Consider the following 18,165-nt stretch of genomic DNA (forward strand, 5'->3'; position numbering starts at 1 on the left):
CTCAGACTGAAGCTCAGACTGAAGCTGAAGCTCAGACTGAAGCTCAGACTGAAGCTCAGACTGAAGCTGAAGCTCAGACTGAAGCTGAAGCTCAGACTGAAGCTGAAGCTGAAGCTGAAGCTCAGGTTGAAGCTGAAGCTCAGGCTGAAGCTGAAGCTCAGGCTGAAGCTCAGACTGAAGCTGAAGCTCAGGCTGAAGCTCAGACTGAAGCTCAGACTGAAGCTGAAGCTCAGGCTGAAGCTTAGACTGAAGCTCAGACTGAAGCTGAAGCTCAGACTGAAGCTCAGACTGAAGCTGAAGCTCAGGCTGAAGCTGAAGCTCAGGCTGAAGCTCAGGCTGAAGCACAAGCTCAGGTTGAAGCTGAAGCTCAGGCTGAAGCTGAAGCTCAGGCTGAAGCTGAAGCTCAGGCTGAAGCTGAAGCTCAGGCTGAAGCTGAAGCTCAGGCTGAAGCTCAGACTGAAGCTGAAGCTCAGACTGAAGCTCAGACTGAAGCTGAAGCTCAGACTGAAGCTGAAGCTCAGACTGAAGCTGAAGCTCAGGCTGAAGCTCAGACTGAAGCTCAGACTGAAGCTGAAGCTCAGACTGAAGCTCAGACTGAAGCTGAAGCTGAAGCTCAGACTGAAGCTCAGACTGAAGCTGAAGCTCAGACTGAAGCTCAGACTGAAGCTGAAGCTCAGGCTGAAGCTCAGACTGAAGCTGAAGCTCAGACTGAAGCTCAGACTGAAGCTCAGACTGAAGCTGAAGCTCAGACTGAAGCTGAAGCTCAGACTGAAGCTGAAGCTCAGGCTGAAGCTCAGACTGAAGCTGAAGCTCAGGCTGAAGCTTAGACTGAAGCTCAGACTGAAGCTGAAGCTCAGACTGAAGCTGAAGCTCAGACAGAAGCTCAGGCTGAAGCTGAAGCTCAGACTGAAGCTCAGACTGAAGCTGAAGCTCAGACTGAAGCTCAGACTGAAGCTGAAGCTCAGACTGAAGCTCAGACTGAAGCTGAAGCTCAGACTGAAGCTCAGACTGAAGCTCAGACTGAAGCTGAAGCTCAGACTGAAGCTCAGACTGAAGCTCAGACTGAAGCTGAAGCTCAGACTGAAGCTGAAGCTGAAGCTGAAGCTCAGGCTGAAGCTCAGGCTGAAGCTGAAGCTCAGGCTGAAGCTCAGGCTGAAGCTCAAGCTCAGGCTGAAGCTGAAGCTCAGGCTGAAGCTGAAGTTCAGGCTGAAGCTGAAGCTCAGGCTGAAGCTCAGACTGAAGCTGAAGCTCAGACTGAAGCTCAGACTGAAGCTGAAGCTCAGGCTGAAGCTCAGGCTGAAGCTCAGACTGAAGCTGAAGCTCAGACTGAAGCTCAGGCTGAAGCTCAGACTGAAGCTCAGACTGAAGCTGAAGCTCAGACTGAAGCTGAAGCTCAGGCTGAAGCTGAAGCTCAGGCTGAAGCTCAGACTGAAGCTCAGACTGAAGCTGAAGCTCAGGCTGAAGCTTAGACTGAAGCTCAGACTGAAGCTGAAGCTCAGACTGAAGCTGAAGCTCAGGCTGAAGCTGAAGCTCAGACAGAAGCTCAGACTGAAGCTGAAGCTCAGACTGAAGCTCAGACTGAAGCTGAAGCTCAGACTGAAGCTGAAGCTCAGGCTGAAGCTGAAGCTCAGACTGAAGCTGAAGCTCAGACTGAAGCTGAAGCTCAGACTGAAGCTCAGACTGAAGCTGAAGCTCAGGCTGAAGCTCAGGCTGAAGCTCAGACTGAAGCTCAGACTGAAGCTGAAGCTCAGACTGAAGCTCAGACTGAAGCTGAAGCTCAGACTGAAGCTGAAGCTCAGACTGAAGCTCAGGCTCAGACTGAAGCTCAGACTGAAGCTGAAGCTCAGGCTGAAGCTGAAGCTCAGACAGAAGCTCAGACTGAAGCTGAAGCTCAGACTGAAGCTCAGACTGAAGCTGAAGCTCAGACTGAAGCTGAAGCTCAGGCTGAAGCTGAAGCTCAGACTGAAGCTCAGACTGAAGCTGAAGCTCAGACTGAAGCTCAGACTGAAGCTGAAGCTCAGACTGAAGCTCAGACTGAAGCTGAAGCTCAGACTGAAGCTCAGGCTGAAGCTGAAGCTCAGACTGAAGCTGAAGCTCAGGCTGAAGCTGAAGCTCAGACAGAAGCTCAGACTGAAGCTGAGGCTCAGACTGAAGCTCAGACTGAAGCTCAGACTGAAGCTGAAGCTCAGACTGAAGCTCAGACTGAAGCTCAGACTGAAGCTCAGACTGAAGCTGAAGCTCAGACAGAAGCTCAGACTGAAGCTGAAGCTCAGACAGAAGCTCAGACTGAAGCTCAGACTGAAGCTCAGACTGAAGCTCAGACTGAAGCTCAGACTGAAGCTGAGACTGAAGCTGAGACTGAAGCTGAAGCTCAGACTGAAGCTCAGACTGAAGCTCAGACTGAAGCTGAAGCTCAGACTGAAGCTCAGACTGAAGCTCAGACTGAAGCTCAGACTGAAGCTCAGACTGAAGCTGAAGCTCAGGCTGAAGCTGAAGCTCAGACAGAAGCTCAGACTGAAGCTCAGACTGAAGCTCAGACTGAAGCTCAGACTGAAGCTCAGACTGAAGCTGAGACTGAAGCTGAGACTGAAGCTGAAGCTCAGACTGAAGCTGAGACTGAAGCTGAGACTGAAGCTGAAGCTCAGACTGAAGCTGAAGCTCAGACTGAAGCTGAAGCTCAGACTGAAGCTGAAGTTCAGACTGAAGCTGAAGCTCAGACTGAAGCTCAGACTGAAGCTCAGACTGAAGCTCAGACTGAAGCTCAGACTGAAGCTGAAGCTCAGACTGAAGCTGAAGCTCAGACTGAAGCTCAGACTGAAGCTCAGACTGAAGCTGAGACTGAAGCTGAAGCTCAGACTGAAGCTCAGACTGAAGCTCAGACTGAAGCTGAAGCTGAGACTGAAGCTGAAGCTCAGACTGAAGCTGAAGCTCAGACTGAAGCTCAGACTGAAGCTCAGACTGAAGCTGAAGCTCAGACTGAAGCTGAAGCTCAGACTGAAGCTGAAGCTCAGACTGAAGCTGAAGCTCAGACTGAAGCTCAGACTGAAGCTCAGACTGAAGCTGAGACTGAAGCTGAAGCTCAGACTGAAGCTGAAGCTCAGACTGAAGCTGAGACTGAAGCTGAAGCTCAGACTGAAGCTGAAGTTCAGACTGAAGCTGAAGCTCAGACTGAAGCTCAGACTGAAGCTCAGACTGAAGCTCAGACTGAAGCTGAAGCTCAGACTGAAGCTGAAGCTCAGACTGAAGCTGAGACTGAAGCTGAAGCTCAGACTGAAGCTGAAGCTCAGACTGAAGCTGAAGCTCAGACTGAAGCTGAAGCTCAGACTGAAGCTGAAGCTCAGACTGAAGCTCAGACTGAAGCTCAGACTGAAGCTCAGACTGAAGCTGAAGCTCAGACTGAAGCTCAGACTGAAGCTGAAGCTCAGACTGAAGCTCAGACTGAAGCTCAGACTGAAGCTCAGACTGAAGCTGAAGCTCAGACTGAAGCTGAAGCTCAGACTGAAGCTGAAGCTCAGACTGAAGCTGAGACTGAAGCTGAAGCTGAGACTGAAACTGAAGCTCAGACTGAAGCTGAAGCTCAGACTGAAGCTGAAGCTCAGACTGAAGCTCAGACTGAAGCTCAGACTGAAGCTCAGACTGAAGCTGAAGCTCAGACTGAAGCTCAGACTGAAGCTGAAGCTCAGACTGAAGCTCAGACTGAAGCTGAAGCTCAGACTGAAGCTGAGACTGAAGCTGAAGCTCAGACTGAAGCTGAAGCTCAGACTGAAGCTGAAGCTCAGACTGAAGCTCAGACTGAAGCTCAGACTGAAGCTGAGACTGAAGCTGAAGCTCAGACTGAAGCTGAAGCTCAGACTGAAGCTCAGACTGAAGCTCAGACTGAAGCTGAGACTGAAGCTGAAGCTCAGACTGAAGCTGAAGCTCAGACTGAAGCTGAAGTTCAGACTGAAGCTGAAGCTCAGACTGAAGCTCAGACTGAAGCTCAGACTGAAGCTCAGACTGAAGCTCAGACTGAAGCTGAAGCTCAGACTGAAGCTGAAGCTCAGACTGAAGCTCAGACTGAAGCTCAGACTGAAGCTGAGACTGAAGCTGAAGCTCAGACTGAAGCTCAGACTGAAGCTCAGACTGAAGCTGAGACTGAAGCTGAAGCTGAGACTGAAGCTGAAGCTCAGACTGAAGCTGAAGCTCAGACTGAAGCTCAGACTGAAGCTGAGACTGAAGCTGAAGCTCAGACTGAAGCTGAAGCTCAGACTGAAGCTGAAGTTCAGACTGAAGCTGAAGCTCAGACTGAAGCTCAGACTGAAGCTCAGACTGAAGCTCAGACTGAAGCTCAGACTGAAGCTGAAGCTCAGACTGAAGCTGAAGCTCAGACTGAAGCTCAGACTGAAGCTCAGCCTGAAGCTGAGACTGAAGCTGAAGCTGAGACTGAAGCTGAAGCTCAGACTGAAGCTCAGACTGAAGCTGAGACTGAAGCTGAAGCTCAGACTGAAGCTGAAGCTCAGACTGAAGCTCAGACTGAAGCTCAGACTGAAGCTGAGACTGAAGCTGAAGCTCAGACTGAAGCTGAAGTTCAGACTGAAGCTGAAGCTCAGACTGAAGCTCAGACTGAAGCTCAGACTGAAGCTCAGACTGAAGCTCAGACTGAAGCTGAAGCTCAGACTGAAGCTGAAGCTCAGACTGAAGCTCAGACTGAAGCTCAGACTGAAGCTCAGACTGAAGCTGAGACTGAAGCTGAAGCTGAGACTGAAGCTGAAGCTCAGACTGAAGCTGAAGTTCAGACTGAAGCTGAAGCTCAGACTGAAGCTCAGACTGAAGCTCAGACTGAAGCTGAGACTGAAGCTGAAGCTCAGACTGAAGCTCAGACTGAAGCTGAAGCTCAGACTGAAGCTGAAGCTCAGACTGAAGCTCAGACTGAAGCTCAGACTGAAGCTCAGACTGAAGCTCAGACTGAAGCTCAGACTGAAGCTGAGACTGAAGCTGAAGCTGAGACTGAAGCTGAAGCTCAGACTGAAGCTCAGACTGAAGCTCAGACTGAAGCTGAGATTGAAGCTGAAGCTGAGACTGAAGCTGAAGCTCAGACTGAAGCTCAGACTGAAGCTCAGACTGAAGCTGAGACTGAAGCTGAAGCTCAGACTGAAGCTCAGACTGAAGCTCAGACTGAAGCTGAGACTGAAGCTGAAGCTCAGACTGAAGCTGAAGTTCAGACTGAAGCTGAAGCTCAGACTGAAGCTCAGACTGAAGCTCAGACTGAAGCTCAGACTGAAGCTCAGACTGAAGCTCAGACTGAAGCTGAAGCTCAGACTGAAGCTGAAGCTCAGACTGAAGCTCAGACTGAAGCTCAGACTGAAGCTCAGACTGAAGCTGAGACTGAAGCTGAAGCTGAGACTGAAGCTGAAGCTCAGACTGAAGCTGAAGCTCAGACTGAAGCTCAGACTGAAGCTCAGACTGAAGCTGAAGTTCAGACTGAAGCTCAGACTGAAGCTGAGACTGAAGCTGAAGCTCAGACTGAAGCTCAGACTGAAGCTCAGACTGAAGCTGAAGCTCAGACTGAAGCTGAAGCTCAGACTGAAGCTCAGACTGAAGCTCAGACTGAAGCTCAGACTGAAGCTGAGACTGAAGCTGAAGCTGAGACTGAAGCTGAAGCTCAGACTGAAGCTGAAGCTCAGACTGAAGCTCAGACTGAAGCTGAAGTTCAGACTGAAGCTCAGACTGAAGCTGAGACTGAAGCTGAAGCTCAGACTGAAGCTCAGACTGAAGCTCAGACTGAAGCTCAGACTGAAGCTGAAGTTCAGACTGAAGCTCAGACTGAAGCTCAGACTGAAGCTGAGACTGAAGCTGAAGCTCAGACTGAAGCTCAGACTGAAGCTGAAGCTCAGACTGAAGCTCAGACTGAAGCTCAGACTGAAGCTCAGACTGAAGCTGAAGCTCAGACTGAAGCTGAAGCTCAGACTGAAGCTGAAGCTCAGACTGAAGCTCAGACTGAAGCTCAGACTGAAGCTCAGACTGAAGCTCAGACTGAAGCTGAGACTGAAGCTGAAGCTCAGACTGAAGCTCAGACTGAAGCTGAAGCTCAGACTGAAGCTCAGACTGAAGCTGAAGCTCAGACTGAAGCTCAGACTGAAGCTCAGACTGAAGCTCAGACTGAAGCTGAAGCTCAGACTGAAGCTGAAGCTCAGACTGAAGCTGAGACTGAAGCTGAAGCTGAGACTGAAGCTGAAGCTCAGACTGAAGCTGAAGTTCAGACTGAAGCTGAAGCTCAGACTGAAGCTCAGACTGAAGCTCAGACTGAAGCTGAGACTGAAGCTGAAGCTCAGACTGAAGCTCAGACTGAAGCTCAGACTGAAGCTGAAGCTCAGACTGAAGCTGAAGCTCAGACTGAAGCTCAGACTGAAGCTCAGACTGAAGCTCAGACTGAAGCTCAGACTGAAGCTGAGACTGAAGCTGAAGCTGAGACTGAAGCTGAAGCTCAGACTGAAGCTCAGACTGAAGCTCAGACTGAAGCTGAGATTGAAGCTGAAGCTGAGACTGAAGCTGAAGCTCAGACTGAAGCTCAGACTGAAGCTGAGACTGAAGCTGAAGCTCAGACTGAAGCTCAGACTGAAGCTCAGACTGAAGCTGAGACTGAAGCTGAAGCTCAGACTGAAGCTGAAGTTCAGACTGAAGCTGAAGCTCAGACTGAAGCTCAGACTGAAGCTCAGACTGAAGCTCAGACTGAAGCTCAGACTGAAGCTCAGACTGAAGCTGAAGCTCAGACTGAAGCTGAAGCTCAGACTGAAGCTGAAGCTCAGACTGAAGCTCAGACTGAAGCTCAGACTGAAGCTCAGACTGAAGCTGAGACTGAAGCTGAAGCTGAGACTGAAGCTGAAGCTCAGACTGAAGCTGAAGCTCAGACTGAAGCTCAGACTGAAGCTCAGACTGAAGCTGAAGTTCAGACTGAAGCTCAGACTGAAGCTGAGACTGAAGCTGAAGCTCAGACTGAAGCTCAGACTGAAGCTCAGACTGAAGCTGAAGCTCAGACTGAAGCTGAAGCTCAGACTGAAGCTCAGACTGAAGCTCAGACTGAAGCTCAGACTGAAGCTGAGACTGAAACTGAAGCTGAGACTGAAGCTGAAGCTCAGACTGAAGCTGAAGCTCAGACTGAAGCTCAGACTGAAGCTCAGACTGAAGCTGAAGTTCAGACTGAAGCTCAGACTGAAGCTGAGACTGAAGCTGAAGCTCAGACTGAAGCTCAGACTGAAGCTCAGACTGAAGCTCAGACTGAAGCTGAAGTTCAGACTGAAGCTCAGACTGAAGCTCAGACTGAAGCTGAGACTGAAGCTGAAGCTCAGACTGAAGCTCAGACTGAAGCTGAAGCTCAGACTGAAGCTCAGACTGAAGCTCAGACTGAAGCTCAGACTGAAGCTGAAGCTCAGACTGAAGCTGAAGCTCAGACTGAAGCTGAAGCTCAGACTGAAGCTCAGACTGAAGCTCAGACTGAAGCTCAGACTGAAGCTCAGACTGAAGCTGAGACTGAAGCTGAAGCTCAGACTGAAGCTCAGACTGAAGCTGAAGCTCAGACTGAAGCTCAGACTGAAGCTGAAGCTCAGACTGAAGCTCAGACTGAAGCTCAGACTGAAGCTCAGACTGAAGCTGAAGCTCAGACTGAAGCTGAAGCTCAGACTGAAGCTGAGACTGAAGCTGAAGCTGAGACTGAAACTGAAGCTCAGACTGAAGCTGAAGCTCAGACTGAAGCTGAAGCTCAGACTGAAGCTCAGACTGAAGCTCAGACTGAAGCTCAGACTGAAGCTGAAGCTCAGACTGAAGCTCAGACTGAAGCTGAAGCTCAGACTGAAGCTCAGACTGAAGCTGAAGCTCAGACTGAAGCTCAGACTGAAGCTCAGACTGAAGCTCAGACTGAAGCTGAAGCTCAGACTGAAGCTGAAGCTCAGACTGAAGCTCAGACTGAAGCTCAGACTGAAGCTGAGACTGAAGCTGAAGCTCAGACTGAAGCTGAAGCTCAGACTGAAGCTGAAGCTCAGACTGAAGCTCAGACTGAAGCTCAGACTGAAGCTCAGACTGAAGCTGAAGCTCAGACTGAAGCTGAAGCTCAGACTGAAGCTCAGACTGAAGCTCAGCCTGAAGCTGAGACTGAAGCTGAAGCTGAGACTGAAGCTGAAGCTCAGACTGAAGCTCAGACTGAAGCTGAGACTGAAGCTGAAGCTCAGACTGAAGCTGAAGCTCAGACTGAAGCTCAGACTGAAGCTCAGACTGAAGCTCAGACTGAAGCTGAAGCTCAGACTGAAGCTGAAGTTCAGACTGAAGCTGAAGCTCAGACTGAAGCTCAGACTGAAGCTCAGACTGAAGCTCAGACTGAAGCTCAGACTGAAGCTGAAGCTCAGACTGAAGCTGAAGCTCAGACTGAAGCTCAGACTGAAGCTCAGACTGAAGCTCAGACTGAAGCTGAGACTGAAGCTGAAGCTGAGACTGAAGCTGAAGCTCAGACTGAAGCTGAAGTTCAGACTGAAGCTGAAGCTCAGACTGAAGCTCAGACTGAAGCTCAGACTGAAGCTGAGACTGAAGCTGAAGCTCAGACTGAAGCTCAGACTGAAGCTCAGACTGAAGCTCAGACTGAAGCTGAAGTTCAGACTGAAGCTCAGACTGAAGCTGAGACTGAAGCTGAAGCTCAGACTGAAGCTCAGACTGAAGCTCAGACTGAAGCTCAGACTGAAGCTCAGACTGAAGCTGAGACTGAAGCTGAAGCTGAGACTGAAGCTGAAGCTCAGACTGAAGCTCAGACTGAAGCTCAGACTGAAGCTGAGATTGAAGCTGAAGCTGAGACTGAAGCTGAAGCTCAGACTGAAGCTCAGACTGAAGCTCAGACTGAAGCTCAGACTGAAGCTCAGACTGAAGCTGAGACTGAAGCTGAAGCTCAGACTGAAGCTGAAGTTCAGACTGAAGCTGAAGCTCAGACTGAAGCTCAGACTGAAGCTCAGACTGAAGCTCAGACTGAAGCTCAGACTGAAGCTCAGACTGAAGCTGAAGCTCAGACTGAAGCTCAGACTGAAGCTCAGACTGAAGCTCAGACTGAAGCTGAGACTGAAGCTGAAGCTGAGACTGAAGCTGAAGCTCAGACTGAAGCTGAAGCTCAGACTGAAGCTCAGACTGAAGCTCAGACTGAAGCTGAAGTTCAGACTGAAGCTCAGACTGAAGCTGAGACTGAAGCTGAAGCTCAGACTGAAGCTCAGACTGAAGCTCAGACTGAAGCTGAAGCTCAGACTGAAGCTGAAGCTCAGACTGAAGCTCAGACTGAAGCTCAGACTGAAGCTCAGACTGAAGCTGAGACTGAAGCTGAAGCTGAGACTGAAGCTGAAGCTCAGACTGAAGCTGAAGCTCAGACTGAAGCTCAGACTGAAGCTCAGACTGAAGCTGAAGTTCAGACTGAAGCTCAGACTGAAGCTGAGACTGAAGCTGAAGCTCAGACTGAAGCTCAGACTGAAGCTCAGACTGAAGCTCAGACTGAAGCTGAAGTTCAGACTGAAGCTCAGACTGAAGCTCAGACTGAAGCTGAGACTGAAGCTGAAGCTCAGACTGAAGCTCAGACTGAAGCTGAAGCTCAGACTGAAGCTCAGACTGAAGCTCAGACTGAAGCTCAGACTGAAGCTGAAGCTCAGACTGAAGCTGAAGCTCAGACTGAAGCTCAGACTGAAGCTCAGACTGAAGCTCAGACTGAAGCTCAGACTGAAGCTGAGACTGAAGCTGAAGCTCAGACTGAAGCTCAGACTGAAGCTGAAGCTCAGACTGAAGCTGAAGCTCAGACTGAAGCTGAAGCTGAGACTGAAGCTGAAGCTCAGACTGAAGCTGAAGCTCAGACTGAAGCTCAGACTGAAGCTCAGACTGAAGCTGAGACTGAAGCTGAAGCTGAGACTGAAGCTGAAGCTCAGACTGAAGCTCAGACTGAAGCTGAGACTGAAGCTGAAGCTCAGACTGAAGCTGAAGCTCAGACTGAAGCTCAGACTGAAGCTCAGACTGAAGCTGAGACTGAAGCTGAAGCTCAGATGTTTCTCTTTTCTCACCTTGACTCCTGCCACCAGAACTCCATCCGCAGACTTCACCACATTTTTAAAGAAATCCTCCAACTTCTCCTTTTTGTTCTTTCCCCGAACACTGAGCTACAGAGAGAGAAGAGGTCATGTGACGCCAGGGTCATGTGACGCCAGGGTCATGTGACGCCAGGGTCATGTGACGCCAGGGTCATGTGACGCCAGGGTCATGTGACGCCAGGGTCATGTGACGCCAGGGTGGTGCAAGGCTGGTGCCAGGCAGCGGTCATGTGACTCACATCTTGTCCGTACTCCAGGAAGACGTGGAAGTTGAGGTCCTTCCTGAGGACGGGATGAGCCGCCACTCGACACAGAAACACCTCGTGCATCGCCACAGTCTTCTTAAAGATCGCCAAGTATTCTCTGAGAAACACAGATTCAAGGCTGGTGTCTGTGGTCAGTGGTCCCTGGTCAGTGGTCCCTGGTCAGTGGTCCCTGGTCAGTGGTCCCTGGTCAGTGGTCAGGACTCACGCCTCCAGCTCCTGCTTCATCTTGGTGAACTCTTCCTTGGTCATGGATCCTTCTCCTTCTCCGAGCTTCTGTAGTTTCTCTCTGGAAGCGTCAAAGTCCGGCCTCGGAGGAGCAGGAGGGATCTGAGCAGAACCCAGACAGAACAATGGTCTGAGCAGGTCTTTCAGGTACACGAGTTAAAGGGGTTCTTACAATGTATCCGGCGTACTCTTCGTTCTCCACAAATGAGTCGTGGAGCCAGATGAACTCCTCGTGTTGTCGGACGACAGAAAACTCATTCTGCTTGAAGTTGGGCAGCGTGCTCTGGACAGAAAACACACTTTACATCAAGTCTAACATGTGGAAGGAGAGACCGACTGGACTGTGCCTCATAGAGACTATTTCTATTGTGAATGTGGACTATCGTTTATAGTGTTCTTGCTCAGGTTTGAGCGTCTGGAGGACAAAAGGTCAAAGGTTTTTCACCAGAAGTAAAAGAGAATCACATGAAAAGCTTTGAGATGTGGAAAGAGAAACAGACTTTTATAGTTTTTACACAGTTATTATAACCAAGACATGTCACAAGGTCATGACCTTTATGACCTCTGAATGACATGTTTATCAAGGTCATGACCTTTATAACCTGAGATGTTTATCAAGGTCATGACCTTTATGACCTCTGAATGACATGTTTATCAAGGTCATGACCTTTATAACCTGAGATGTTTATCAAGGTCATGACCTTTATGACCTCTGAATGACATGTTTATCAAGGTCATGACCTTTATAACCTGAGATGTTTATCAAGGTCATGACCTTTATGACATTTGACTGACATGTTTATCAAGGTCATGACCTTTATGACCTCTGAATGACATGTTTATCAAGGTCATGACCTTTATAACCTGAGATATTTATCAAGGTCATGACCTTTATGACATTTGACTGACATGTTTATCAAGGTCATGACCTTTATGACCTCTGACTGACATGTTTATCAAGGTCATGACCTTTATGACCTCTGACTGACATGTTTATCAAGGTCATGACCTTTATGACCTCTGACTGACATGTTTATCAAGGTCATGACCTTTATGACCTCTGACTGAGCTGTTTATCAAGGTCATGACCTTTATGACCTCTGACTGACATGTTTATCAAGGTCATGACCTTTATGACCTCTGACTGACATGTTTATCAAGGTCATGACCTTTATGACCTCTGACTGACATGTTTATCAAGGTCATGGCCTTTATGACCTCTGACTGAGCTGTTTATCAAGGTCATGACCTTTATGACCTCTGACTGACATGTTTATCAAGGTCATGACCTTTATGACCTCTGACTGACATGTTTATCAAGGTCATGGCCTTTATGACCTCTGACTGAGCTGTTTATCAAGGTCATGACCTTTATGACCTCTGACTGACATGTTTATCAAGGTCATGACTTTTATGACCTTTATGACCCTTATCGAGGCTTATGAAGCAGAATTTTCAAGAGGAATAATATCTAAATTTTATCTTGTCATTTCTAATCTGGACAAATACTAAATATATGAAAGTGAAAGAGAAGTTCATGTTGTGACAGATGAAGAGTGGGAACATGTGACCATCCCAGAGGAGGAGCTAAAGTGTGTCATGTTTCTTCACAACGCCAGGTCAAAGGTCAAAGGTCTCATTCTTCACAGGGAAATGCAACAGCGCCACCAGGAGGCAAACCACTGTCACATGACCTGGGACCGTCCTGTCAATCACAGATATGTGAGGGAAGTTCACCACGCTCTGCCACTGATACAGCATTTACCCCTGAACTAACTTTACTACTATGAACTCCTGCAATGGACACAATACATGGATACTTTGGGACTGTACTTTGGGACTGTACTTTGGGACTGTACTTTGGGACTGTACTTTAGAATGTACTTTAGAATGTACTTTGGGACTGTACTTTAGACTGTACTTTGGGACTGTACTTTAGACTGTACTTTGGGACTGTACTTTAGACTGTACTTTGGGACTGTACTTCTGGACTGTACTTCTGGACTGTACTTTAGAATGTACTTTAGAATGTACTTTAGAATGTACTTTAGAATGTACTTTGGGACTGTACTTTAGAATGTACTTTGGGACTGTACTTTAGAATGTACTTTGGGACTGTACTTTGGGACTGTACTTTAGACTGTACTTTAGACTGTACTTTGGGACTGTACTTTGGGACTGTACTTTGGGACTGTACTTTAGAATGTACTTTAGAATGTACTTTAGAATGTACTTTGGGACTGTACTTTAGAATGTACTTTAGAATGTACTTTGGGACTGTACTTTAGAATGTACTTTGGGACTGTACTTTAGAATGTACTTTGGGACTGTACTTTGGGACTGTACTTTAGAATGTACTTTGGGACTGTACTTCTGGACTGTACTTTAGAATGTACTTTAGAATGTACTTTAGAATGTACTTTGGGACTGTACTTTAGAATGTACTTTAGAATGTACTTTGGGACTGTACTTTAGAATGTACTTTAGAATGTACTTTAGAATGTACTTTGGGACTGTACTTTAGAATGTACTTTGGGACTGTACTTTAGAATGTACTTTGGGACTGTACTTTGGGACTGTACTTTAGAATGTACTTTGGGACTGTACTTCTGGACTGTACTTTAGAATGTACTTTAGAATGTACTTTAGACTGTACTTTAGACTGTACTTTAGAATGTACTTTAGACTGTACTTTAGACTGTACTTTAGACTGTACTTTAGACTGTACTTTAGACTGTACTTTAGACTGTACTTTAGACTGTACTTTAGACTGTACTTTAGACTGTACTTTGGGACTGTACTTTAGAATGTACTTTAGAATGTACTTTAGAATGTACTTTGGGACTGTACTTTAGAATGTACTTTGGGACTGTACTTTAGAATGTACTTTGGGACTGTACTTTAGAATGTACTTTAGAATGTACTTTAGAATGTACTTTAGAATGTACTTTGGGACTGTACTTTAGAATGTACTTTGGGACTGTACTTTAGAATGTACTTTGGGACTGTACTTTAGAATGTACTTTAGAATGTACTTTAGAATGTACTTTAGAATGTACTTTAGAATGTACTTTGGGACTGTACTTTAGAATGTACTTTGGGACTGTACTTTAGAATGTACTTTGGGACTGTACTTTAGAATGTACTTTGGGACTGTACTTTGGGACTGTACTTTAGAATGTACTTTAGAATGTACTTTGGGACTGTACTTTAGAATGTACTTTGGGACTGTACTTTAGAATGTACTTTAGAATGTACTTTAGAATGTACTTTAGAATGTACTTTGGGACTGTACTTTAGAATGTACTTTGGGACTGTACTTTAGAATGTACTTTGGGACTGTACTTTAGAATGTACTTTAGAATGTACTTTGGGACTGTACTTTGGGAATGTACTTTAGAATGTACTTTAGAATGTACTTTAGAATGTACTTCTGGACTGTACTTTAGAATGTACTTTAGAATGTACTTTAGAATATACTTTAGAATATACTTTAGAATGTACTTTAGAATGTACTTTGGGACTGTACTTTAGAATGTACTTTAGAATGTACTTTAGAATGTACTTTAGAATATACTTTAGAATGTACTTTAGAATGTACTTTAGAATGTACTTTAGAATGTACTTTAGACTGTACTTTGGGACTGTACTTTAGAATGTACTTTGGGACTGTACTTTAGAATGTACTTTAGAATGTACTTTAGAATGTACTTTAGAATGTACTTTAGAATGTACTTTAGAATGTACTTTAGAATGTACTTTAGAATGTACTTTAGAATGTACTTTAGACTGTACTTTAGACTGTACTTTAGAATGTACTTTAGAATGTACTTTGGGACTGTACTTTAGAATGTACTTTGGGACTGTACTTTAGAATGTACTTTAGAATGTACTTTGGGACTGTTGTTAACAAGGGTCTAGTGTTTGTATGTTAATATAATGTTTGATTTGTCCATCATTTAGTTAGTCACTCCGATTTAGTTATTAGTTTATTATTAGGGCTATTCATTTACGTTTCTATTTACTATTTGTAACCTGATCTCCAGCTATAGCCAATCACGTCTTCTTACTCTCCACCAATCATAGTTCAGCACCTGACGGGACTTGTGTGTTTAGCAAAGTTGTTGTGTTGTTTTTCCCCCTCGTATGGCACGGTGCCTCCGGCTGCTTCCCGTTCCTCGTGTGCTTTTCCTGTGTGTTTGGTCCTTGAGAATGTGAGTTTATTCCTCTTAATGCTTCGTCTTTGTCTGTTTTAACTGTGTTATTATTAGTCATTACCTGTAGTTAGTTTGTTTTATTAATCTGGCTCCATCTTGGCAGTGTAATCTGCGCCGGTGATGCGTTCACGGCCCATAGGCCAGCATCACTCCGCAGCACGCTGGCGCTAGTAGTGATGCGTTCAAGGACGCTCGGAATTTATAGTTTTTGGCAAGAAAATGGCTGGAGATCATTGCTCTGTTGTGTTGTTGTGAATGTTGCTGCTTGTATACTGTATATTTCCCATTTGAACTTGTTTTAACGTAGCAAACTATTCACACCTTTACTGTTTATACATACTATGTTTTTCTGCCCATATTTATTTAATTATTGTGTTTTAATATCCATTTTTCACTGTACTTGTGTATTGTAGAAACCTAACCCCAAACATCAAACCTTAAACATCAAGCAAAATAAAGAGTGATAAGCAAAGCTGACGTCCTCCTTTGTTCTGGCCGGACAGTCCTTCAGAGGTCGCAAGATTGGGTCTCCTTCCCAACGCCTCATTTACATGTACTTTGGAATGTACTTAACCTGTTCCCACCCACCTGTGGCCGGCGAGCATTTTCTATATCTCAAATATTCTCTTACATCATCACTTTTATTTCCGTGGTCAATACCAGCAAGTTATACATCATTTTAAAGCTTATTTTCTCAACAAAACAAATATGTCATTGATTTACATTGAATAATTTGCCCCAAGAAGCAATTGACAATAGTTTGTGAGAAAGTCTCAACTTTTACAAACGCATGTCCTGTTTGTGTTTATGACGGACGAAACGGCTTTTTTTTTTTTCTTCGTTTCTCGCCGGACGAGAATGCGCTTGTCCGGCGCATTTCTCCGTCCATAACAAATGACCTGTTTGACCTATAAGATAATGTTGGATATCCTTCTTTTCTTCAGACTGTTTCCTACAGAATGAGACCATCCACCATTTTTTCTGTCCACGGGTTTGTTTGCTACAGCCTCCGCAAAAAACGACGCACATGGATTAGTCTGTTTACATCTAAATAGCGTCGCATGTGAGTGACGTAGAAGTATTTGATTGACATATTATTCTAGCCAATAAGAATAGCTTTAGAAAGAGGGGCGGGACAAAGGCCTTATTGACACAGAATCTTCTGTATTCTCGTGCATATCCCTGGGAAGGCTGTAAAGAGACAGATTTCTCGGCAGGATTTTGCTCATAACGTTTTCTGATTTTATTAGCCTTTTGGACGTGCATTTTGTTAGATATAAGTATTATTATACCAATACAAAAATAAAATAAAAATATTATTATTTTTTTTTTTTAACCTCTATATGGGAAATTCATGGGTAAACTCATATTTACACATTTTCACATATATTGTTTTTAGCAGTTATAATTGCTATTAGTGGCCTACAAAACATCAAAATGTATGTTTTATGATCATAGAGGAGCTAAAATTGTAATAAAGCAGTTTGGCACAGTTGGCACATATTTGGATCACTTGAATATACTTTTTGATACAAAAAGGTCAACAGCACCAAAATGCCTGTTCCTAGAGATCTGAAACTGTACACAGTTGTTGTCAACAAGATAAACATCATGTGCAGTGAACAGCATAAACACAATGAAGTCTGTCATGCTCAGGACCATTACAAATGGACAATATTCAGGCGAGACTAAAACAGGATGTTTTGTTTATGTTTGGGCCTCTGTAGTGAAAGTTCTGAAGCCCTGACAGTGTGACATCTGCACATCTGCAGAAACTAGAAGGTCTAAGCTTTCCCATGATGCATCACACTCACATGTGGAACATAAGATCCTCTTTTAATAAGCAATAACCATTTGGGTCCAACCATTGTGCACAGGGCCAAAATAGGTGGATGGAAACAGGTTAAGGATGTACTTTTGGCAGATGGCGAAAAAGTCCATCACAAAGAAATGGACACAAACACAAAGGATCAAGGACTGAGAGAGGGACAGACATCAGGCAAATGGACAGATTTGTCTGTGGCTCATGTCATTATTCTGGTTCTGGTTCTGTTGTGTTTTATGTTTGATGGTGGACTTCACTTTGTCTCTGTCCAGTTGGAAGGTTCTGACCGCGCGAGGCCTGACCTCTGACCTCACCTTGGTGTGGACGGTGAACTTGACCTTGTCTCTCTCGCTCAAAGCGTCAGAAATGTCGACCTGCAGCGTCGCATCGGTCTGAAGATCCACGTTCACAGCTCGAGGCTGCAACAGAGAAGAAGAGTGTGAGGTCAGAGGTCAGAGGAGGAGGAGAGTGTGAGGTCAGAGGAGGAGAGTGTGAGGTCAGAGGAGGAGAATGTGAGGTCAGAGGTCACAGGAGGAAGAGAGTGAGGTCACAGGTCAGAGGAGAGTGTGAGGTCACAGGTCACAGGAGGAAGAGAGTGCGAGGTCACAGGTCAGAGGAGAAGAGTGTGAGGTCAGAGGAGAGTGTGAGGTCAGAGGCCAGAGGAGAACAGTGTGAGGTCAGAGGAGGAGAGTGTGAGGTCAGAGGTCACAAAAGGAAGAGAGTGTGAGGTCACAGGTCAGAGGAGAGTGTGAGGTCACAGGAGGAAGAGAGTGTGAGCCAGAACGAGCTGGAAAAAATCCTCGATTCAAACTTTAAGCTAAGATTAGTGGCTAACGCTAGCATCTTTGTGGCTAACGGTTCATTTAAGACTGCCGTGTTTATATTCTGGAGTCAGAGCGTTTAAACTGCGACTTAACCCGTCGCTGCAGTTTTACTGGCTCCCGCAATGCATCATGGTCTATAGTGACCCCTACTGACCATCGCTGGACACTACTTCTCATGGTGCATTGTGGGAAATTTGGACAGCGCTTGAAAATGTAATGAGCCCTAAATAGTGCCCCCTGTAGGAAAGAGTGTGGACATTCGGACGCAGCCCTTGTGTTTACGTCCGTCGCACATTGATGACATCATGGAGGATTTTAAACTATTTTTCTTCACAAACTGCAAATTCACAGAATTAAAACTACGATAAATATCTACCACAGATGCCCTCCCACCAAACAGAAGTGTAAACACAGTTCTCAGACAAAACATGTCCGAAATGTGTTAAAGATGAACTTTGATGTCTCTGACATACGTCACTGAGCAAAGCTGTGACTTCAGTCACGTGACAGCTCTGTTCATTTACACTTAATAATCCTAAAGTTTCATTTTCACAAGAATTAAAGTCCCGGAGGCGCGGCTCAGACGCGTTTAGATCCGGACTACAACATTAGCGGCTAACGGTGAGCTAAGCTAAAGCTAACACTGCTAACTCTCCTCAGACCCAGAGACAGAGACAAACTGTGGGACACGGGTCAGGACAGGCGGGGACAGGTCGTGTGGATTCTCCGCGG

At 45.9% G+C, this 18,165-nt stretch overlaps 1 protein-coding gene across 1 annotated transcript in view; it reads right to left on the bottom strand.

Moving 5' to 3' along the window:
• The window catches only part of LOC140380214 (sorting nexin-6), a 31,836-nt gene that overhangs the window by 13,359 nt on the left and 312 nt on the right, over positions 1 to 18,165 (bottom strand). Inside the window, exons 3-7 of the mRNA XM_072464378.1 lie at positions 16,924 to 17,028; positions 10,740 to 10,850; positions 10,548 to 10,669; positions 10,316 to 10,439; positions 10,050 to 10,145 (exon numbers count right to left, since the gene is read on the bottom strand). Of these exons, the coding sequence (XP_072320479.1) occupies positions 10,050 to 10,145; positions 10,316 to 10,439; positions 10,548 to 10,669; positions 10,740 to 10,850; positions 16,924 to 17,028 (558 nt within the window). The remainder of the gene's footprint in view (positions 1 to 10,049; positions 10,146 to 10,315; positions 10,440 to 10,547; positions 10,670 to 10,739; positions 10,851 to 16,923; positions 17,029 to 18,165) is intronic.

The sequence above is a fragment of the Eucyclogobius newberryi genome, unplaced genomic scaffold (assembly GCF_026437365.1).
Source record: "Eucyclogobius newberryi isolate DKJ021-1_F unplaced genomic scaffold, fEucNew1.0.hap1 SCAF_45, whole genome shotgun sequence".
Lineage (NCBI taxonomy): Eukaryota > Metazoa > Chordata > Actinopteri > Gobiiformes > Gobiidae > Eucyclogobius > Eucyclogobius newberryi.